The 23,933-nt window shown below is 28.7% G+C and overlaps 6 protein-coding genes across 15 annotated transcripts; 3 read left to right on the forward strand and 3 right to left on the reverse strand.

Moving 5' to 3' along the window:
* Positions 1-1,018: 1,018 nt before the first annotated feature.
* On the reverse strand, positions 1,019-3,289 carry LOC117236863. Its single transcript, XM_033500225.1, has 5 exons — positions 2,831-3,289; positions 2,225-2,528; positions 1,903-2,064; positions 1,365-1,770; positions 1,019-1,262 (listed from the first exon to the last, which is right to left on the reverse strand). The coding sequence occupies exons 1-5, from the start codon at positions 2,944-2,946 to the stop codon at positions 1,162-1,164; spliced, it is 1,089 nt and encodes a 362-aa protein (XP_033356116.1). The 5' UTR covers positions 2,947-3,289; the 3' UTR covers positions 1,019-1,161.
* Positions 3,290-3,473: 184 nt separating this feature from the next.
* Positions 3,474-5,383, forward strand: LOC117236862 (short-chain specific acyl-CoA dehydrogenase, mitochondrial). The gene is made up of 5 exons (XM_033500224.1): positions 3,474-3,791; positions 3,872-3,971; positions 4,142-4,809; positions 4,878-5,101; positions 5,163-5,383. Exons 1-5 carry the CDS (start codon positions 3,770-3,772, stop codon positions 5,373-5,375), a joined length of 1,227 nt encoding a protein of 408 aa, XP_033356115.1. The 5' UTR covers positions 3,474-3,769; the 3' UTR covers positions 5,376-5,383.
* Positions 5,384-5,789: 406 nt separating this feature from the next.
* On the reverse strand, positions 5,790-9,405 carry LOC117236864 (phosphatidylinositol transfer protein alpha isoform). Its single transcript, XM_033500226.1, has 6 exons — positions 9,187-9,405; positions 8,762-8,792; positions 7,936-8,199; positions 7,780-7,857; positions 7,327-7,707; positions 5,790-7,250 (listed from the first exon to the last, which is right to left on the reverse strand). The coding sequence occupies exons 1-6, from the start codon at positions 9,201-9,203 to the stop codon at positions 7,206-7,208; spliced, it is 816 nt and encodes a 271-aa protein (XP_033356117.1). The 5' UTR covers positions 9,204-9,405; the 3' UTR covers positions 5,790-7,205.
* Positions 9,406-10,544: 1,139 nt separating this feature from the next.
* LOC117236811 (E3 ubiquitin-protein ligase SH3RF3-like) lies at positions 10,545-15,858 on the forward strand. Of its 4 annotated transcripts, XM_033500099.1 has the most exons (13): positions 10,545-11,420; positions 11,496-11,610; positions 11,691-11,789; positions 11,908-12,044; positions 12,167-12,290; positions 12,434-12,757; positions 12,844-13,133; positions 13,203-13,528; positions 13,592-13,794; positions 13,892-14,034; positions 14,486-14,653; positions 15,137-15,250; positions 15,321-15,858. In XM_033500099.1, exons 1-13 carry the CDS (start codon positions 10,963-10,965, stop codon positions 15,502-15,504), a joined length of 2,685 nt encoding a protein of 894 aa, XP_033355990.1. In that variant the 5' UTR covers positions 10,545-10,962; the 3' UTR covers positions 15,505-15,858. The 4 variants fall into 4 exon arrangements, with proteins under 4 accessions (XP_033355990.1, XP_033355992.1, XP_033355993.1 ...); XM_033500101.1 differs by lacking the exon at positions 12,434-12,757; XM_033500102.1 differs by lacking the exon at positions 15,321-15,858 and having other exon boundaries at positions 14,572-14,653; positions 15,137-15,221.
* Positions 15,859-18,717: 2,859 nt separating this feature from the next.
* On the forward strand, positions 18,718-21,238 carry LOC117236815 (transmembrane protein 53). 6 transcript variants are annotated; one of them, XM_033500107.1, is made up of 6 exons: positions 18,718-18,811; positions 19,644-19,790; positions 19,863-20,132; positions 20,216-20,484; positions 20,569-20,746; positions 20,825-21,238. In XM_033500107.1, the coding sequence occupies exons 2-6, from the start codon at positions 19,698-19,700 to the stop codon at positions 20,960-20,962; spliced, it is 948 nt and encodes a 315-aa protein (XP_033355998.1). In that variant the 5' UTR covers positions 18,718-18,811; positions 19,644-19,697; the 3' UTR covers positions 20,963-21,238. The 6 variants fall into 6 exon arrangements, with proteins under 6 accessions (XP_033355998.1, XP_033356002.1, XP_033356004.1 ...); XM_033500111.1 differs by lacking the exon at positions 18,718-18,811 and adding an exon at positions 19,113-19,271; XM_033500113.1 differs by lacking the exon at positions 18,718-18,811 and adding an exon at positions 19,113-19,271 and having other exon boundaries at positions 20,050-20,132.
* A 9-nt stretch (positions 21,239-21,247) lies between these two features.
* LOC117236813 (probable ATP-dependent RNA helicase DDX49) lies at positions 21,248-23,509 on the reverse strand. Of its 2 annotated transcripts, none has more exons than XM_033500104.1 (6): positions 23,194-23,509; positions 22,935-23,128; positions 22,514-22,853; positions 22,256-22,448; positions 21,820-22,175; positions 21,248-21,742 (listed from the first exon to the last, which is right to left on the reverse strand). In XM_033500104.1, the coding sequence occupies exons 1-6, from the start codon at positions 23,249-23,251 to the stop codon at positions 21,510-21,512; spliced, it is 1,374 nt and encodes a 457-aa protein (XP_033355995.1). In that variant the 5' UTR covers positions 23,252-23,509; the 3' UTR covers positions 21,248-21,509. The 2 variants fall into 2 exon arrangements, with proteins under 2 accessions (XP_033355995.1, XP_033355996.1); XM_033500105.1 differs by having other exon boundaries at positions 22,256-22,428; positions 22,509-22,853; positions 23,194-23,505.
* Positions 23,510-23,933: the final 424 nt, after the last annotated feature.

Here is a 23,933-nt window from a genome sequence, read left to right on the forward strand (position 1 = left end):
GCAAATATAAGCCGTGCCGAGGATGATGCGTATGTGTATGTCCTAAATAAATCGATCGCGGAATGATGTTCGTTCGATCGTCGATCCTCTTTCGCTGAGAAGACCGTCTGAAGCGCGTGGAAAATCCTTTCGATTCGATGAAAACAAATAAATAAATAAAGTAATCGGTGTTAGGTCTCATACCGAAACCTCTCTTTCAGAAAAGTGTTTTCCACATCCTGAGAAAAATAGATGTACATGCGTTATTTCGATTTAGATAACGGTTAGTTAAATAATACACGATATTCCAACAGATATTAGCGATGAGTGTTAATCTTCGATGCGAGATTAAAGCTCTCTTCGGAATCGTAGAACTTTGTTCCATGAAAACACTTTATGGAAAGATAGAATAAAGAAAGAAAAGAGGAAGAATGTGCATACGTGTGCGTGTGTGTATATCGGTGCATATGATATAATGAATAAAAATCAGAGAGGGCAGTTGGTTTGAGAAGAAAATGAGTTGAAAAGAAGTAGTTGCAGAGTGCGGAATAGAAGACCCGAGGAACATACTTCGATGGTGTTATTAGGTAGGCGCCAATTATTGTCATTCCTTCTCTTGCATCGATACCCTAAGATTGTATAAACAGAACGTAGCGCAAAAGAAGAAATCGATTATATACACTCATACAACTTTTAATATAACAAATTATCGCATCGATTAAGCATGTCGAATCGCCAGCTACGTTTGTCATTCAGTAATCTTGCGCTTTGTTTTTTCTATGAATCGGTGCATAACAATCTATTTCTTGTTAGCCCAACTGAAATATCGGAAAAACTGCTACAAAAGAAAAAAATCAGCAAAAAACACAATGTTATTATAAACGATTAATTAATAAAAAACGAATCTTGTTTGTTGTTACTTTTTGGTATCCTCGTCAAATCCTTTTCTTCAACCTCCGATAGAATAGTAAAATAAAAGGTTTTATACGTGCTATCGTAAAGTAGAAAATGGTCGACCTATAAAATAAGTATACACGTATCTGATGAGCGAGAATACTTTATTTAATGTGAACTATGCACTGTAGCAGAATGAGTACATGTACATATAATTTAATTAAGCGATATATACTTGGATTCGGAATATCATGGACTAACGCAATATAAAGAGAAAAGTGTTATAGTTTATGTATCCTCCTCCCAGACGGTTTCAGTCAAGATTGCGATGTTGTCTAATCCTCTCATCGGCGCGTATTCCAAAGTCCACATTAAATTAGTAAAAACAACTAAAATCAATGTCATCAGTGCTTAGTCTGTTCTATTACGTTTATTAATTTAAATTTTTCTACCATCAAAAGTCTAACTGTGCAACGAATTATTCAACTTACGCATCTCGCCCTGATGCAAATCTGCTATTAGTTCGGGACAAGAACTATTGCAAGGATTTATAGGAGTCAAACGAAGTTGCGTAGCTCCCCGTAATTGAGCTAGAGCTATGAGACCCGAATCTAGTTCGACCTTTTTATAACTTGGACTATTGTAATCCGAAGACATAAGGACCCAATTAAAATGTGCTGGTGAGACAGTACTTGAAAGAAAGTACGGGCGTTGATAATATTTTCTCAACACCTTCACCGCATTGATGTCACAATTTTGCCAGTGGACAAACCATTTAGCTACTTCAGGTGAATGTACCCGACGTAAAAATGCTGCCAAGTCGGACGAACCAGTTCTCAGATTTGAAGTTAAAGCACAAGGTACTGTTTCCATTAAGCGTTCGTTTTCTAAATAAAGCTGTAGATAAAATATACATCATTTATTTTGTTTAATGTACATGAAATTGTTTATCTTAGAATTATGTATTTATTTTCTCAGAATAAAGAAAAATACAATACTTTTATAAAATATATCTTCTTTTGTACTTACATGAGTGATATTATCAAACCAAAAATAATCTGTGTTCATAACTGCCCAAGAGTCCATTGCATCTGTAATAATTGCAGGTGCATCCCTACTCAAATAATTATCAACAAGATTGCGATATCTCACATCTGACAAACGATCAATGGTTTCTAGAGCTTCACAAGTCTGCAAATATAATTATTGAAAAGATTAATGACTAGTTTCTGGAAATATTTTCAATACTTTCTGTATATCGGAATTAATCATTTATAGAAAAATAAACTGTGTGAAATACATTTTATAACATTATTTAAAGTAATATCTAAATCAATATTAATAATCGTACCACACAGTCTTCCTCTGTTATCATGTAATCGTTATAAAAAGGATTATTGATCATACAATTTTCATAGTACAAGGGTTGCCAGTTCCAAATTGGAAGAACTTTGATAAGTAAAAGACGACTGATTGCAGTAAAATGTGTTCCAACAAAATCAAGTTGGGCTGCTAGACAAGCTAAAGTTCCAAGGACAATCAGAACAAGCGTTCCACGGAAAACAAGCTGTAGCCAAGAACGTCGCATTGCAGCCACCAACGGTTGACAAATAATATCCATTTCTTCTTCTGTGAAACCAGCCTGTTGACAATATCTACAAACCAGTCATATGAAATATAATGATAATTAATTAAAATCATGTAATGTAATATAATTAATATATTAAAAATATTTTACCATGTATATAATATATAAAATACTGGTAAAAGAATAATTAGATAATGTAAAGAGTTAATAGAAGATTAATAACAAACATGTGAACAATATGTTTACATATGAACAATACAAAAATATGTCATTCTTTGGAACAAAGCTAAAAACATTAATAAGAACCAATATTATACAAATTTTAGATAGAAAAACTATATCTATATACATAAAAGAAAATTAATTTACTTGTAAAATGCATTCAACTCATCATCTATTAATCGTAGTTTTTCCGAATGTGACATTTCTTGCTGTTCTTTAACATAATTTTTGCGTAATTGTTTAACACATTTACTATTCGACATCTTCTGATTTCTATTCAATAGAAATTCCTATTGTTATTCGTTAAATTTCTATGGTTCACTGTCTAGAGCTGAAAAAACAAACCAGTTATTATCGAACAGGAATACTATCCGTACATGCGCAGATTTTCGTATTACTCCCGCGAACATATTGATTGTTTATTGCCGTTGAATATATCGCGATAAAATATGGCCAATTTTGAAGCTTGTTTATGACTATGAAAAACGTCAACGTATAGCATAAATACATAAAATACATTTCATTTACATAAAAATAAAAAGTTGCTACATATTTAAAATAAAAAAGGCATATTACAAAAGTACCTTAAATTAATTATGTATATCTAGTTAAAACAGATCTTAAAAAACAGTATTTAAAATAAAAAAAGAGCATACTAAAAGAGGCTCTACTTATCTTTCCAATGTAGAAATTATTGTTATTATTTTCACATTTATCTCTTTTCGTTTTCTTTTTTGCATCAAGTTGTCCCTCCATCTGCAAATAATACGTAGTTAAGAGTTTATTATTTTTCAAATTTATATTAAACATTTTTATAAGTAACATATAATGAAGATAACTATTCAACTATAATCACTTAAGTTTTGTTCTAAATATACATATAAAAATAATTTCTTTAGTAAAAGATTGACTGCTATAATTTGTTCAAATTCAGCTTGCATATGTGTGTATGTCATTGATATCACCGATATAAAGCAGTATAGATAGAATTATTAAATATAATGATTTAATTAAGACTAGGTTTAATTAATTTATTGAAACGTTGAAATATTAGTATTATTGTTACTTTAAAGAAACTTGGTAACAATGTACAAAATAAGGTTACTTGGTACGTCTTCATTTAAAAAGTGCTATTTTAGGGATAAAAATATAAGATATAAAAACCTAATGATTAATTTTCTGCTGCAGTTGCACAAAATATAACCACAATCTATAATAATGTTACTCGAAATATTGCATCTCTTTCTATGCTATCAGAGACTCATCAGATGTTACACAAAACATGCAGGTACTTATATATTTACTTATAATATTTTTATTCCTGTAAAGATAATGCTTCTCTCTCTTAAACTGATTTATTACACTTATTTTAAATTACAATCTGTAATCTTATAATATATATTTTTTTCTTCTGCAATGTAATTTATTTTATTTATTCTATAATAAATATTATTATAGGGATTTTGCAGAAGGAGAATTAAAGCCTTTAGCGGGAGAAATAGACAAGAAACATCTTTATCCAAAAGAACAAATAAAAAAAATGGGTGAACTGGGTTTAATGAGCATAGCAGTTCCCGAAAATGTAGGTGGAACTGGGCTTGATTATTTGGCCTATGTTATTGCAATGGAAGAAATATCTAGAGCTTGTGCCAGTACAGGTGTTATAATGAGTGTACATAATTCCCTATATTTAGGTCCTATAGAAAAATTTGGTAGTAAAAATCAGAAAGAAAAATATATCACTCCTTTTACAAATGGTAATAAGATTGGATGTTTTGCTCTTAGTGAACCAGGCAATGGTAGTGATGCAGGTGCTGCTTCTACTACTGCCAAATTAAATGGATCTAATTATATAATTAATGGTACAAAATCATGGATAACAAATGCATATGAATCGGATGCAATTATCTTGTTTGCTACAACAGACAAATCTAAAAAGCATAAAGGTATAAGTACATTCATAATTGACAAACTTACAAAAGGACTCAGTGTTGGTAAGAAAGAAGATAAATTAGGTATTCATGGAAGCAGTACCTGTTCATTAATATTTGAAGATTGTAACTTACCAAAAGAAAATATATTAGGAGAACCAGGAATGGGTTTTAAAATAGCAATGATGACTCTAGGTATGAAATAAACTAACATCCATATAAATGCAACATCTAAAAGTGTAGTAACTAAATTACATTTCTAGATGCTGGCAGAATAGGCATTGCTGCTCAAGCTTTAGGCATAGCTCAAGCATCTCTGGACTGTGCGGTTGAGTATGCAGCAAAACGACAAGCATTCGGTAATTCTATCATAAAGCTACAAATAATTCAACAAAAAATTGCTGACATGGCACTAAAATTAGAAAGTTCAAGATTATTAACATGGCGAGCAGCCACACTTAAGGATAATAATAAACCTTATACAAAGGTATGACAAAACAAAATAATTAAGCTTAAATGTAATCAATAATTTTCTTGTTCCTGTTTAGGAAGCAGCTATGGCAAAGTTGTCGGCATCTGAAACATCTACTTTTTGTACTCATCAATGTATACAAATTTTAGGTGGTATGGGTTACGTTACTGATATGCCGGCAGAACGTCATTACAGAGATGCACGTATTACGGAAATTTATGAAGGTACATCAGAAATACAAAGACTAGTTATTGCTGCAAATATTATCAAAGAATATAATCTTAATTGAAGTATTTAGATGTAATATATATTTTTTTACTAAAACCCTTTATATGCAAGCAAAATATTTTTATATATTCCATTAATTTTTTATATATATATCTGTTTCTTACATGAGAAAAAATCAATAAATTTTATATATTATGGTTGCAAAGTAGCTTTTTTCCTACATGAGTCAACGTCACAAAATATATATATATATATATATATATATATATATATATATATATATATATATATATATATATATATGTGTGTAAATATCGCAAAATATTATATACATATGTATGTATGTCTGTCTATACTAATGCTGCATTATCAGTTTCTTAGTAACATCGTAGGAATTTCTATTCGCGATTTCTACCCTGCTCGTTATGGGGTAATGGCTAATAGATCATCTATTAAAGTAAGATTAATGCATAGAGATGGTAGACACTGCTCATAATGAGATTTTATTTTAAAATCTCTACTAATATTGTAATTCGATAAGATCGCACATCATACTTAAAGACTAAATTCACAACTGAGCAGCATGAACTCTAATACTCCCTGTATTAAGACCTCAAAACTTTAATGAATATTTTGTCTAAATTGCATTTCTAAAACTATCTTAAATACTACACTATAGATCCCAGTATAACAGATAACAATATACATATAATTTGTGCAAACGACAATTACGGTTTTCCAACTATATTCTTACCGAATTCTTTCTTTGCTTTTGCATAAGCAAACATGTTGGATATGACATTTAAATTCCATTTGTTGTACAGAGATCTATTGGAATGCAAAGAAATATATAAGTGTATGTAACATTTCAATCAGAATTTCATTGTATGCCTCTTTTTATATACAATAGTGCACTCTTTCAGTGTTTGCCGACTTTCACATTGACATAGTTTTTTCTTCTTTCATATATATGTATATCTGTATATCAATTCAGTTATTTTATATAATTATTTTCATATTTTTCACAAATAATATGTTAGTACAATAATTAAAATTGATTTAATTAAGGTTTATCAAGTTGGTCCTAATTTTGATGCATAGATTTTCTTTTAATTCCTTAATTAGAAGCAAGAAACGTAAGCAAAGCACAATTATTATAATTTACTAATCATTTGTCATTTTGTCTATTCCTAATTGTAATATTGAATGTTAGTAAATTATCACAAAATCAATTGTCATTCATAGAACTGCTAAAATAGTTTTGTTTAATTTTTCTGATTATTACATACTATATAATTGAGCTTGAAAAACCTCAGGCCATGTTATATAAACTTATTAAAACAACGGTTATATAAATATAGTGATATTTCTCTTGACTTCAAACCATAACATAATGAATCTAAAACACAAATCGCGAACTGTCATTGGACTCACAATCTTTGTGTCAAACGTTCTTATTTGTGTTATGCAGCAAGCATTCCGAACGACTTATTTATAAATTTTAATATCGAACTACTATGGTGTTAAATAACAATTACATTTTTTTCCACCTATATTGATTTTTATCGAACTGTACTCTTTTCTTGGATATTTTATACATCATATAAGTTGAACTGATCTGTGTATCAGCTCTCTCTCTCTTATTATTGGCTATATTATAATCTTTGACTGTAGATACATTTATCTAAAACGCTTGTAAATGTAAATAAATTAAAATCATAAGTAATTGTAGTAGACACAGAATCTAGACACTTAAATTCTGGAAATTGTCCCGATCCTGCAGGATCGCCTATGACAAAACATATGTGAGTGTATTTCTATAGGTATGCATATGTATCTGAGACATATAAGGAAATTGATTTAACCATTCGTAATAGAAGCTATCAAAGCCTCAATCATCAGCTCGCATACCCCTTACTTCTCCTTGATCTCTTTGCTGAAAAATTTAAAGATTGTTTGCAATTAAGTGTGAGGTATAAATTGCAGTAATTTAAAGTGAAAAAGTTACTTACTCTATCTAATTCTTCTTTTGTGCTTTCCTCAATTGCTCTAATATCTTCCATAGTTAAACCATACCAACGATCTATCCAACAAAAGACTTGCCTATGGAAGTTAGTAAAAAGACGCCTTTCTGCTTTTTGTATAAAGTTTTCAACACGACTTTGTAGACCAAACCATTTAAATTCACAAGTGACTAACTTATAGCATGTCATTACAGGTTGAACATTATTCTTCCAATCTTTACCTATAAGAGGACCCCGACCTGTTTTCACAGATTTAAATTTGGTTGGGTCCTCATCCTCTTTATAATCAGTACTTGCAATTGGATCATTTGCAATATCTATATGTATTACTTCTCTTATCTTTAATTTATCAGGAGGTAATTCATGAACCTATTAATTAGAAAATAATAATATAATATATAAAAAACAAAATGAAGTATTTTTTTTAATTTTTATACACACATTATGTTGATTTCCAACATCATCAATGTGAAATGATTCGATCATAATTACAAAGTGTTCTTTCATATATCCAGGATTCTGTACAAAAGATAATAATAGATCAAAATACACATCAGAAAATCATTAGGAATATTTTTGTGAACAAATTGTACTTACAGTAATGACCGTTTTGCAATAAGGATAAGCATTCCAAGCTTCCTCATGAATTTCTAAGGAATTCTTTGGCAGCATAATGCGAATAAAAGCAGGCACTTTACTAGCTAAATGATAAATCTTGTATGTATATTGACCTGAAGAATATTTGCCACCAAGCAAAGGATAATTTGTGAATGGCTCATTTTTTAGTACTTGTATACCCTCTCCTCCTCCAGTATTATTTTTGCTAGCTTCTGCTACAGAATACAGCTGAGCCACTTGATACTGCCATAAAGTAAATCACATTTTATAATAGATATCATAAAGACAGTAAAAAATGTATTTTAATAACAAAAATGTATAAAATAAAAAATAACACCTAATTACCTAAAAGTATAACTTGTCTTACAAGAAAACTGTAACGTCTATAATTTATTTATTAAATAAAATATTATTAAATTATAATAACTTTAAATAATTCTTTTCCCTCATAAAGTATAAAAGTAAAACAAGCTTAATAAACATATGTTACCAGATAATTAAAGACTAGACTAAGGTAATTGGGCAGAAGAAAAGATTTGTTACATCACAAAATTAAGTAATAATAAATATAACAATGAAATCAGCATGATCTGGTAACATTTGTCATATACACTGGAATAAAGATTCAAAACAACATTCAAAATAGTTACGTGCTTCTAAATAAGTATTAATTAAATGATTTGAATTTTTCCTAATGATATAGTAATGATGTAAAAGCTAATTTGAATTGTTTCTTTTTCCATAGTAATAACACATTTCAAAATGGGTCATTATAATAAGACCTTGCTATTCATTAAATACATACCTCTTTCACATTAAGAGGTAAAGTGACACGGCTGAAACAAAGAGAAATAAATTATATTTGTGTTCAATTAAATAATAAGTAAAAAGATGACTACATATTTATGAGCAACGACCTTGAGTACACTTAAGTATGATATTAAGTACTATACACTAAGTATCGAAAACCAAACGATAGATAATAACGTATGACGAATGAATATCTTTTGAAACGTTACTCATCAGTTAAAATGATATTTTCATCACATATTAAAATTTTGTCCGTATGGATGGCAAGGGATGAAAGTACATCCCTCTTTACCCCTCCAATCCCACCCGCCGTTAAAGATTAGTAACCATATCTCCAAGAATTGCTTTTAAATGTTCGACGACTACTTCCTTATCGCGCGATGTGTTAAATTAACAGCGAAAAATCTCGAAAAAACTTACAATTCTTTGATGAGCATTTTAACAAGCAGAGCACATGGGCTTCAGTAATTTCAGTGCGACCACACAGAACCACCCTTGCTTCAGCAAATTCACTCGTGTTATCTCTCAACCCGCAGTCATACGCATACAACGGCGTCGACTTCTCAACCGACTGCCACACACTCGTATTACCAACCAGACACACTGCTACAGCCACTAAAGAGCACACATACTTGCGCACACGAGTGCATTGAATTTCCCCACTCTTATCTCATAGACACTTTGCAAATGACGTCATGCTTACATGCACCTTAGTTCGCATGCGCATTTATCATCTATCAGTTTACAATAATTTTATCTGGGGATTTTGTATAGAAATATACAAATAAAAATATGGAAACAATTACTAGATATATCATTTATTAATTTATTACCTATTGTTAGTGAATCATATATTTAATTTACAGTTCCTGTTTGATTCAATTTAGAATATATTTAAATACATTATGAACATATATATGTATGTATATATGAATGAAATTTGAAATTAAAAAGCTACAAAATTCACCATGACTTTCATGAAAATTGAAAATAAAGGAATACAGGATATATAAATAGGACATTATATTTAAATCGAATAAACATTCAATTAAGGATTATAATTTACAGTTTATAGCTTCTAATATAATAATTAAGTTATGCAGTAGGATTAATTACATAATGACATAATAATAGATATTGGAATAAGGTAACGTATCGTGAATTTTAATATTACATGTATTACAAAACACAATATATTATAATTTTTAACAGCATAATTCGTATCAATGAACAAGTTGTACAACCATTATAAATATTGTTTGCTGAATAAATTGTTAAAAATAAAAAATATATTTCTATATATAAAAAGATATTTCCATATGATTAATATATTAAAATTTTATAAGTAGATAATTTTTTCTTATATACGTCTTACAAATAAAAGAGCTGTTTTGATTGGTTGATTTTTATCTGGATATTAAGGGACATTTTTACAGAAATTGTTAAAAGATATAATCATTAACTTTGAAAGTTACAACTTAATTTTTCATTAAGAATATATTTATAAATCTATACGATATAGGTTATGCAATAATCGAATCTATGACACATAAGTTTCAAAATTTCTCTATGCAAGTATTTATAACTGTATAACAAATTAAAAGGTTATTCTATATATTCAGTTTTCAAAATAATATTAGATTGCGCGTACATGCAAATTTCGCATCAAAAGTAAGTTTTATATATTTGTATTAAATGTTGTTTCATAATGACATATTTGGTTATAAAATGTATATTGTGCATAGATGTTACATATCATGTAACATTCGTTGGCTCATTTTAGAATCGACTGTAATCGACGAGTCCGATTGATCGATATGGTTTGGTGTGTGTGACGAAATGTACTTGGATGACAGCGCGTATACTGACGCGCCTAAGAATATTTGGTTTAGGGTAAATGAAAAGATGGAATAGTCGTTTGAAAGTTAGAAGAGGGATTGAGTAACATGTACGCATATTTTTTCGCGAGGTGTGCTCATTGGTGGACTATTATAATTATCAATCGAGTTTCGTTGTTAGATGTTATATAGAAGATAAGTACGTCAAATGTATGGTGGCTTGTGAGTGCAAAGAAGACGAAACGCGTGGGAAGATTAGAAAAGCTGGAGAAGCTACGTTTCGAAAAAGCGGACATATAACCAAACAAATTGAAGAAAAAGAAAGACTGAAAGTAAGCGTTTCAAGATTCAAATCAGAATGGACGAATGTATGCTGAATGATTTGTTAGAATGCTCGGTATGTCTCGAGCGATTAGATACATCGAGCAAAGTACTTCCCTGTCAACATACCTTTTGCAAGAAATGTTTAGAAGAGATAGTTAGCACTCACCGCGAATTACGCTGCCCTGAATGTCGCATTTTGGTTGATGCTAAAGTGGATGACCTGCCTCCTAATGTATTGCTAATGCGTATTTTAGAAGGAATGCGAAATGCAGCTCCTAAATCTACGAAATCTATAACTAAAAGCAACGCAGGACCTCAAAGACTGTTTGGTGGTCACCAAGTTACTTCGACTCCTATTGTAACTACTAGTCCTACTCCTGTTGCATTCACAAATGAACCAGTTCGGCATGGTAATGCAACGGCAAAACAACTTCAATTACACAATCAAACATATGGCCGAGCAATCTATGATTATGTGTCCAAAGTTCCAGGGTAAGTTTATAATCTCAGTGAAAATCAAGTTAGTATTTATTCAAACAGTATTTTATTAATTGTTTCATATTTTAGAGACTTGTCATTTAAAAAAGGTGACATTGTTATCCTTCGTAAGAAAATTGATAATAATTGGTGTTTTGGAGAGAGTGCTAGTAGTCATGGAGTTTTTCCTTTATCTTATGTTCAGGTATATTAAAATATATTTTATAGTTTAATATAAAGATATAAAAAGTATTTAGTATTTAATGTAATGTTTTATTTATATAGGTAATCACACCATTAACACCAGATGTTCCTCAGTGCAAAGCTTTGTATGATTTTAGAATGACTAATGATGATGAAGATGGCTGTCTTACATTTAATAAGGTATGTGAATATCTATATATTTAATATTCAATAATAATTTAATATTAAATTTTTTATTTTTATTTTGTAACAAGTATTGTAAAAATAACATCAATAATATTTTTAAATGACTTTACAGGGTGAAATTATTAGTGTTATTAGAAGAGTTGATGAAAATTGGGCAGAAGGAAAACTTTTGGATAGAATTGGCATCTTCCCATTGGCTTTTGTAGAACTAAATAGTGTGGCAAGAGCTTTAATGAAACTATCAACGAAGTAATTTTTATGATTTTGTCCTTAAAAATAAAGTTTAAGTATAGAAATTAGAATCAATAATTAAATAGTGATATTGGTATTATGCGTGATTGTTTGAATATGATAATGTTTTCTTTAAATAGTGCTCAACCAGGTCCATCAAGAGTAGCACCTCCTACTCCCACTAATGAAGAAACCACGCTCTTAATACCGACTGATCATTCGCGTAATTTACAAACAAGTCAACCTCGACCTCAACTTGTACAGGTATTATAAGTAGAATTAATTTAATTTATTATTATATTATTACATACCATTACATACAATAAATTTATATTAATTTTTGAACATTTCAAAATGCCAAAAATATCTTTAACAAAGCTTACCAATTTCTTACATTTTATCAACAGAATACAGTTTTACCAGTTTCTGACTCCATTTCAAATGTATCATCAGGAGGTAGTTCTTCAACTACTACTCCAAACACCCCTAATAGTTCAACTACATCTAGTAGCTCTAGTACTGCTCCAAGTAGTCCCAGTAGCCCAGCAATATCTCCTCCTGCAGTTGGAAATAGACATAATGTTAAGCGTCACAGTTTCACTGCTGTTAACACTGGCCATCAAGCTCATCCACATCACAGACACAGTGCTGAAATACTTAGTCCTGCAGTAGACAATGCCATTGGCAGCAGTACTAACAATTGCAGTAATGATTCATTTTCTTCACTACAGGTAAAAAAGTTTATTTAACAGCAACATGATTAAAAATTTTACAAACTTTATGTTTATAACAGTAAATTTTTATTTTCATTTCTCAGACAAGTACCAGCATTGCAGATCATAATCTTCGTCATAGGCGAAGCGGTAGTAGTGATCTTGCTCTTGCACAGTCGTCACAGAGTTCGTCTGCCACAACCGGAAATACTCATTTACCAGCTGCATACATAGCTCTGTATCCATATAAACCGCAGAAAGCAGATGAACTTGAATTACGAAAAGGTGGCGTTTATATGGTAACAGAACGATGTCAAGATGGATGGTTTAAAGGAACTTCTAATCGTACACAAAAGTGTGGAGTCTTTCCTGGAAATTATGTTACGCTTGCTAAGTATATGAAATACTTACAATAGGAATACACAATATAATTTCTTGATTTTAAATAATTCTATTTTCGTAGGTGTCAACGTGGCTTGTGTCGAGGTTCACCAAATACAGGACAGCATCAAAACTTTCCATCTTCAACGAGTCAAAATAATACCGAGTCACGGATAACTACTACTTATACCAAGAATAAAGGAGCTACTCCTCAACCTTATAATGCACGTACATTGTTACCACCAGAATTGCCACCACGTGCTATTAGTCCATCTTTTATGGTATCATCGTCTTGGCATGGGCAAAGCCAAACACAAAGTCAAGAAAACAGTCCGCCTCGATATAAGGAACAAAATTCAGCAAATCCTCTTGGACGTAGCCACAGTGCTGTTATGTCATCGAATATTTGTACGTAATGATTTTATAGAAAACATTATATTAGAATATACATGAGATTGCTTCTTGTTTTAGCATCTCCTGGAAAACAGGTTACTTTACCACAGTCATTAATGACTACAACTACAGTTACTGGTGTTAGCAACAGTGGAACTGTTGTTACTGGTGCCACTTCTTCCATAATGAATGAAGTAAACAAAAGCCCAAATAGTGTTCTACATGCAGTAGCTTCACCTTCTTCTACCGCATCTGTTTCTGTGCCTAAAAACACTGAAAAGGTATAAGCTTATCTTTCCATAATATATGATATTTGTTTTCTTATTATACAAACATAGACATATAAATGAAACATACATATATATTTTCGAACTACAGCAGAAGGAAAAGAAGGATAAATGTGTTTCTTTAATGCGCCGGTTAACGAATATTAAGAAATCAAAATCACCACCACCTACTACATATTCCATGGATAACCCTGTTTTTGAAGATGGCAATTCCATCAATCCAGTACATGTTCGGTAAGCTTTTTTTTATTGCAGTAACAGCAAGCCATGCTTTATATAAGTATGATAGCGTATTTGAATGTACAAATTTAAGGAAAATAAAATAATTTTTGCATAAAATAATGATTTGCATGTTCGTGGCGTAATGAACATATTTTTTTAACAGTTTGCATGCACTGTTATCCAAAATTGTTTATGTTTTTGTGTACAATGTAAAATGTATGTAATTATGTATATGTATTTTTGTTATGTGTTGTATAATTGTTGAATTCACTGTATAATTGCAATGTTTATACATATATAGGAAAAAAATAGTAAATTAATTGTACATTGTGCAAAATAGTTAAAACTCTTAGATTGTTTTTTTTTACTGTTTACCATATTTTTTAACACAATATGAGCTGCACGTGTTGAATTATTTGTCTAATTCCACACGGGGGGGTTGGGCGGATATATTTAAAATTAGATCAGGATCTTGCCCAAGTCAGTTGCTACAAGTGGGAGCTACACAGGAATTAAATGCTTCAAACAACCATCATCGTTTGTGTCCAGGCTCTGTCCAAGGACATGTCACATCTTCACAAAGACTAAAATACAAGGAGAGACCATCTTTACCGGTCTCGATCCTCCAGAGGTTAGTTATTGAAATTATATGTCTGACAAATAAAGTGACTGAAAATTAACATCTACAGTAAAATGTATTTATCTTGATATATTTGTCCAGCTCATATAGAAAACGGAAATTGTATTTAGTCTTTTATAATAAAATATGTACGTAATAATTGTGTGATGCATATGTTCAACTGAATTAACATTTGCAATTAGATGTATAATAATGCTATATATACATATAGGTAAGTATGATGATAAATATTGCAAAAATTAGGAAATATGTGTTACAAATGCTTGATTATGTTGATGGCATTAAAATATATTTCATTCCTATTTTTCAGTTGCGTTTTCGTAGTTGTTATTATTCTTTCAAATTATGGATTTTATCAAACATTTGCTTGTTGATTGAGTATGTGTGCATTTAATGCATAATCATTACATAAAGTTAACGAATTTCTTGAAACTATTACAATTCTACTTTTATTTTTATCATTAATATTCACAGATCTAACGAATCGGGTGGAATGGCATGTACACCGATGGGAAATCATCACCGTAAGAGTAACTCATTAGATGCTGGTATGGGAAAACAAACGAAGCAACAACCCACACGCGAACGGTAAAAATTATCACTTAAATCATTTTGCATTTTTATTTTTTATCTAATTATTAATATTTTTTTCCTTCAGCGAGCGAGTATACAGATTTCGTTGTATTGTGCCATATCCACCTAATAGCGAGTTTGAACTTGAACTTCGAGTAGGAGATATTATTTATGTACACAAAAAACGCGATGATGGCTGGTACAAAGGCACTCAACAAAGAACTGGTCGTACAGGCCTTTTCCCGGCAAGTTTCGTCGAAGCTTTCTGAGATACAGCGCAAAACCATTTCGTATTAGAAACTTGTATATAATACTGCACGAGCTGATGGTGACATATTGCACATCAATTTTCAGGTTTATTAAAGGTATAATCATTAATATGAAGGTAAGTGTACTAAATGTACTAAATAGTACAGTAAACATATACTTGTATGTTACATGTAGTATGTTTATATGGTTTTATTATGATTATAACATAAAGAATTTTTTTAATTATGCAATGAATGAAATATAGTGAAATTGTCCAAAATGGATACTGCCGTTGATATTATATTCAACAGAAATTATTAAAGCAATTAAGGAAGTAAGAGATTATATTACAACAATACTGCCATTTGAACAAACATAATTACAGAAAAATGTATTATTACTGTCTTTTTTTACTAACACAAGATCAGTTTCATAATTCATAGTACAGGAAGAGGTCTATGAAATTATTTTATTTACATTTTAAGTTTTTGTTCACGTATAGTAATATTTTAAGATCAGATAATTTGAATTTTCATGAAGCTTAAATTATTATTAAATATATTATCGCATACTTTTTTTGCAATTTTATACAAGCAATTGTTGCTTAAATACCAGTTTGAAAAAAAATAACGGGATTACTGTTAAGATTTTGTTTAATTTCTTTGAATTGTTGCATTTAAAAAATTTATATGATATATTTTATGATGTTATTGAAGTTGTATGAACAAAAAAAATTATATCATTTTTTATATTAGTATGATCAGCTTTGACAAACGTTTCCTTTTATAGACATTTTTCTTAGAAAAATATAGTAATTCGTATCATATAGAAAAATGTAAAACATTTCACTATGAAGTGTGTCTTATATTGCATATTAATATATCTTTTTTTTATGTAAAAATATACATATGTGAGATTATGTAATGATTTCAAATTTTACGATGTTGGTTTTGCTAAATATATGATTGGCTATATCAGACTGGCCTATATTTCCGCATAATTGTAGACATTTAGTTAAATAGATTTTAACAAAAAAGGTGAACTATAACATTAATACTTGTAGTAACATCAATTGTATATCTGTACTGTACAACTGAATGTGTATGTTTTTCTTATTTACGAGGTATTTAAACATTCAAACACAACAAGAAATTATTAAGGTGAATTAATGAGCTTCCCAAGGCTGAATAATAATCAATATTTGGTTAAATTTGTTATTTTCCTGTAGGAGATGCTATGCTAATATGAATTATGTATAAACATCTGCCGAAAATATTTTTTTATTAACGTTATTTTATCATTTTTAATTATATTCATTTCAAAACAATGTTTATCATTCATAGAATAAGTCTGATTGCGTGTTATTTTTCTATATATGTTATAATTTATTTAATTTATGTATCTGTGTCAAGAACATTATAAAAAAGTGTTTTATAAATCTTTATTATTGTACTGGTGTATTCAGTGGAAACAACATCAAGGTCATGAAATCAGTCAGGCGTTAAATTACGTTTACGCGTGTTTCGAATGCTAAAATAACAATTTGAGTCACATATATAGAAATAAGAAGTTCGTATTGAATTCAAAATCATACGATATAAACTCAGAATTATGTTTTTCTTTGTAATATATTTAACAAAATATATATTATGCAGTTTGAGAAGCAGATTCTAAAAATACATAATTTATTACCTTTTATACAGTGCAATGATTCTTGCTGATTATATAAAATGCTACTACATGAACCTGTGTCACCTTTTAATATTTTAATATATGACCTCGTTATATCGTTTCTACTGACTACATATATGTATATGTGCATGGCACATACAGACGCACATACAATATATGAATAGGGTAACAGAGGAAGAAATAACAAAAATATTTGATTTAGTGATTCAAAAATCACTAAAAATATAAAATTTAAATCTACTAAATTTTAGAAACATAGTTTTAGACTTATGGAGAAAATACTGACTATAAAAATTTCATATGTGTTTGTTTTTCTAATATATAAATTACCTTCTCTCTTCCTCTGATGTTATAAAAAATATATCTTCGTATTTAGTAGTATACACCATATAAAATGTATTTATATGTAGGTGTTTTATATAACATGGAATTAAGTAACTTATTAGTAGCGATAATATCTTATAAAACAAATAATACTTCATTATGGCAGGTAAATTTCAAATAGTAATGCAAACAGTAATAATATACATTGATGTATGTGGTAATGAAAATATTGAAATTTACAAATGATATGATTTGTTGAACTTTATTCATTTTTAATTTAAAGCGTAATTTGAATTACATTCTGAAATAAGTACAGTAATATGAATATAGTTTAGAATTGTAAATAAAATACAACTCAAAAAAAAAATTAAACTCAGTTTTCATGCCATATGATTATTTTATAAACTAAAATTGAGAGCAGTAGAATGTTATTTAAAATTCATATCTTGCATCCAAGTTTAAGTAATTTATACATATAGTAATCAAGTGTTTCTCAATAATTGTTAAATTTGATATAATATTTTTGTCTTCCTTTCAAAATAATAACTATATTTGATTGTTGTTTACTAATTGCCTAGTATTTAGTCATTTTTATTTTAAAATAAAATTATATTATATCAAATTTATCTTCATATTATGCTCCGTATCATAGAATTAACATTTAAGTAACATTTAAGTTAAATATAAAAAGTATAATAAAAAAGCACTATATGCTACTGAAAAATGTATTTATGAGTGATTTCTTCCCTATGGTAGCATTGTATTTTACTACTTTTCAATACTTACAAATTTTACTGTTATATTTCATATGATAATTTAATTATATTAATATCACTAAAATATGATAAGAAATACAAATCACATTTAAAACACTAATAATAATATCATTATACTATTTTAATATATATTCATGTTTGATTATTAAAAAATATTATTAAAATAGAAAAAATTGTTTTTTACAGATTAAATTTGTAAAAAAAATAGATAAAGTTTTTACCGCTTATTATGTCCAAAGTTAACAATAACAGTTCAAGATAATTTATTAATATCCCAATGGCAATAAATTACATAAAGTTTACGTTATTATGAATTATGAAGTATAGAATATGAAACAAATTTGAATTATATGAATTTTTTATGTTAAAAATACTTTCGAAAATATCAATGCGTACAAGTCAATAATTTATTGTAAAATTCATTTTTTTTTTTTAAATGATCTGACATTGACCAAGCTATATAATTGTGGGAGAACACATATATGATTCAGTGTGTAGCCGCGGCTGTCCAATGATTGTTAATTATTAAGCGAGTGTAAGTTCTCTTTTCTCCAACTCTTCTTTTAACATATATATTAATAAAATCCAGTTAGAATAAAATTTTTCAAAATTAAAACTTAATAATTAATTATAGTAATTGACATAATCTTATTATTCTTATCTACGTTTTTCGATGTTTGTAATTTAATTAAATATATCAATGTGACATTAAATTGTTTTATAGACATTAAGAATTATTTCAAACTTCTATTTCTTCTCAAAATAAGCAACATTATTACATATGAACTATGACATTGAATATTACATTTCAATTATTTTAAATACGCAAATTACGATCTACATAAATTACACAAGTGCAGGTATACATTTACGCATGTGTGTATACGCAAGAAAAATGTGGACTTTAAACTTTAAAACAAATGAAAAGAAGATATATGTGTATATACACATACAGGGTGTTAATTTGAAAACATAAATGACATTTGATATTCGCGGTTAGTAACCGATTTGCATGTATTCATATATGCATTGAATAAAAGAGAATCAGATCAAAGAAACACAAGCAATTTAGTATACTAGTAAAAGATAATGTCAGATGGGTCAATTGCTTTTAAGTTAAGGTCAGGTTGTATTTTGTCTTTTAGTCACTTCTATTGATATACATATAATACAAAACAATAGTAAAATAATTAAAATGTATATAAGACAAACATTCTATAACTGCTAACCTCTAATTTTTAGATATGTTGTAATTAAATATATATTTCATACTATACACATTTTCATTAACCTAATTAAAGTCTTAATTCGCTTTTATAAACTATTTAACAAATTAAAAAGTTTCAATATTGTATTACTATTATTAGAAATCTCCATCAAATCTCTGGACTACAGCATAAAGTGTATTTTAATTAGCAATAATGATAGTTGGGAGGATGTTATTACCTACTCTTGCCAGAACAAGATTGACTTCCTATGCAAGACCACAATTGTTAAAGCAGAGACAAGATTTGGTAATATTTACTCATTACTTTCTTGATTTACTTCTATAACATTCTATATTTTAATAAATTTTCTTTTCTTAGACTTTATTTCTATTAGTATGTAAATTATCAAACTATCATATTACAAAAAATATTGAATATATTTCACAAAATAATGTAATTAGAAATGGTACAGCTGTACAGAATTTTAATAACGAGGAGAATAAACCTCTATTAGTTTTACTTAGTTGGTTGTTACCAAAACGTAAACATGTTCTGAAATATGCAGATTTGTATTTGGAACAAGGGTTTGATGTCGTGATAGTATCAATTACTCCTTGGCAACTATTATGGCCCACAAAAGGATCTAGGGTAAATACATGAAATATAAACTATAATAAGTGTTATATTAATATTCATAACATATAATTTAATTTGTAAAAGTTTTCTTTTAGCTGGTTGCAGCAGACTTGATAGAGTTTTTGATAAAACATCAGAATTATCAACAAATACTATTGCATGGATTTTCAGTAGCTGGATATATGTGGGGAGAAGTATTGGATTTAATGCAGAATGACCCTAAAAAGTGTAACAATATAATTGATAGGATTGTTGGTCAAGTATGGGATAGTTTGGCTGATGTGAGTGAATTAACAATAGGTGCACCACGTGCTATGTTTCCAAGAAATGAAATGCTACAAAATATGTGCCAGAAGTATTTAGAGTAAGTTTATTTTTAATGTTAATTTCATTTATATTTCTTAAAATATTTCAATTTGAATTATATGCACTAAAACAATTTACACAGATATCATATGAAAACTTTTTATAAACCATCTACTCAGTATTATATAAGATCTAGTCAATTGTTTCATACAAATTTAGTGCATAGTCCAGCATTATTTTTTATTAGTAAAACAGACCCAGTGGGTTCATTAACAAGTAATCTAAGAGTGAAAGAAAGCTGGGATTCTTTGGGTGTAAAGGTAAGATGTGTAAATGTAAAAAATAATCACAGGTATGTAAATTACAAAATAGTAGAGAAATATTTATATTCTTTTCAGATTTATGTTAAGATATTTGAAAATTCCCCACATGTTGAACATTATCGTAAATACCCAAAAGAATATGTTGCAGAACTGTATGCGTTTTTGAATAAATTAAATTTGATGCAAAATAAAAAGAAAATGGCACAATTTTAAATGTGCCATATGACGTCTTATTACTTATATTCTTAAAAGATATTCAAAACAGTATATTTACGAAATATGTAGTTCTTTAATATAGATTTTGATACAAATTTTTATATATAAATCAAAGCAAGTTATTTATAATCAATTGAAACTTTTTAACCAGTCTCAGCTGTGAACTTCATCATCTGTAAGTAAAAACACATGTTTCTGTGCAATAATATATAAAGTATAATCAATTTTATAGCAAGAAACAAAGAAGTGTTCATTTAAACAGGTATAGTAAAAGGAAAGAGGTACTTTGTGAACTACATATTTTATAATAGTTTTAAACTTATTTGATGAATTCCGTCTTTAGCAATCATATGTACATGAATACTTATTTTTTTTTTTACAGTAACTATTTTTTAACCATGATGCTAATTGCAACTTATACAGTAAGCAAGAAAAATGTGTGTTTTATGCATTGAATGTTAGTATGCCATTACAAAAATGGTTATTCGTAATATGTTACTTATTATACAATGTATAATTTTAAATACAAAAAAATTTGAGTTAATTAAATTTTATTTCTATAATGCAGATTTTCATCAGTTTTTTGTTTCTTCTTTAATTTATCACGTTTTTTTTGTTCTAATATTTCCTCAATCTCATCCGGATCCTTCCCTTCTAGAATAAGTTTCTTGCGTTTATTGATCATTTTTTTGCCATAAAAGTCCATCTCGTCTAATTTCATTTCCGCTTCTCGCTTAGCAACAGATATTTGTGTCAAAATTGTAACTATTTCCTTATCTAAATACAAAAAAAGTTATATTAATATATTCTGTGTACATTTCTTTTGTAAAATAATAGAGCTAAAAATGTATTACCGTTAACTTTATATTCTGTAAGTTTTGTACCAATAGCATTTTCAATTGCGTGTAATAATTTAATATCATGTGGAGTTATTAGGGTAATTGCCATGCCATTTTTGCCTGCCCTAGCTGTTCTTCCAACTCTATGAATGTACTCTTTTGTTACATTTGGTATAATATGATTTATAACTAACTCAACTGTAGGAATATCTAAACCTCTTGCTGCGACATCTGTAGCTATTAAAATTTTTGCATGATTGGACTTAAATTGAGTAAGTGCAGCAAGACGATCTTTTTGTTTTATCATTGCATGTAGGGCTACATTTTTAAATCCAACGTCATTTAATGTCATGGATAATACTTGACAATGTCTAAAAAATACAATGTACAACAAAGCATTAAGAATGTTTATGTCTATATCAAGTATTATATGTATACAATTTCACTTTACTTGCAAGTATCTGTAAATATCATTATAGACCCATCTTTATTACTTGCTCTAAAGGTTCTAATTGCTTCTACTAAAAAGGAATCACGTACATCACTTGGACAAAGTACGTAACGTTGATCAAGTTCTTTTACTGTTGCTACACCAAACTCATCTTTAGATTCCCATATAAAAGCCTTTAAAAATAATTTCAGCTCTATGTTCATTCTACTATTCCTTGTTCATTTTTTCAAATATTTACAGAATTTTATAATACCTTACTGGATGCTATGTGTTTCACTTTGTCAAGGGTATCTGTCATTGTTGCACTAAAAAGAAGCATTTGCTTCCGTTTAGGTAAAGCCTCAAATATAGTTTTTAACTGATCATCAAAGTGACCTTCTAAAAGTCTATCAGCTTCATCTAAAACTAAAAATTTAATTTGCTTTAAAGAAAATGTATTACAACTTTCAAGGTGGTCTGCTAAACGTCCTGGAGTTGCAACAACTATATGTGGATGTTTTGATAACTCTAGCCCTTGTACAACCATATCCATTCCACCAACAATTACACATTTTTTTAAACCAATAGATTTTCCTATTGCTGAAAATTGATCTGCAATCTGTAAAGAAAAGATTTTATCAAAAATAAAAAAGAAACAAATATAAATATCTGTTTTAAAAGGTTAAAGTGTTTAATATACTTGGAAAGCAAGTTCTCTAGTTGGTGTTAGAACAAGTGCAAATATGCCATATGGATCTTCAGATAATTTTTGTAATATAGGAAGTGCAAAGGCAAGTGTTTTACCACTGCCAGTTTTTGCACAACCAATACAATCATCACCAGCTAGAATTTTTGGGATACAATTTTTCTGGATTGGTGTAGGACATTTTAAACCTACAATAAATAATAATAACATAACAATTTTCTTTATCTTTCAAGCCCATTATTTAAATTCTTACCCATAAAATTGCATTGTTGAACAAGCCATGAACTTAAATTTAATGCAGCAAATGACATGGTTGTTTTTGACTTTTGTATAGGTTAACACGTGGAATGCTTTGATTAATAGAACATAATGGTTTTGTAAAAGTTAATTTTAATAAAGATTCAATTTAAATAAGGGATATATTATTAACGGATAGAATTATTTATTATAAAATGAGTTACATTTCATTAAATAATTTTATATATGCGCTCTAAAAGATATTTTTAGAAGGTATATTACACAAGGGACTAAACCACTCAAACGATTCTCCTGTTTGATTAGTGCTTGATTAAATGCAATATACATTAGTTTATTATTTTTTTATCTTATAACATTTTACAATTAACTTAATAGTATTAGTAAGAATATTAATTTAATCTCTATATTAATATCAATATTTTTAGTATTAATTATTATTATGATTAGTACTAATAATAATAATGTAATCGGTAGCAAGTACACGTGTACTAGTCTTAAATTTCATTTTTGGAACGAGTAGTTTCCGCTACATGCTCTTATAAACACCAATTTTATTAGTACATTTTGAGAGTAGATTGAATAAAATAAAAATCATGGGATTGTATGTTTTTATACTTACGAGTATTTTTAAAATAATAGATTTTCATAAATCATTAATAAAGTTAATAAAATAAGTATCCTGTATCTCGTCTGTCTAGAGCCTAGAGCGGTATTTAATCTTTTCATGATGCGGCA

This window comes from Bombus vosnesenskii, unplaced genomic scaffold, assembly GCF_011952255.1.
Source record: "Bombus vosnesenskii isolate JDL3184/JDL3185 unplaced genomic scaffold, Bvos_JDL3184-5_v1.1 scf7180000013352, whole genome shotgun sequence".
In the NCBI taxonomy this organism is placed as follows: Eukaryota; Metazoa; Arthropoda; class Insecta; order Hymenoptera; family Apidae; genus Bombus; species Bombus vosnesenskii.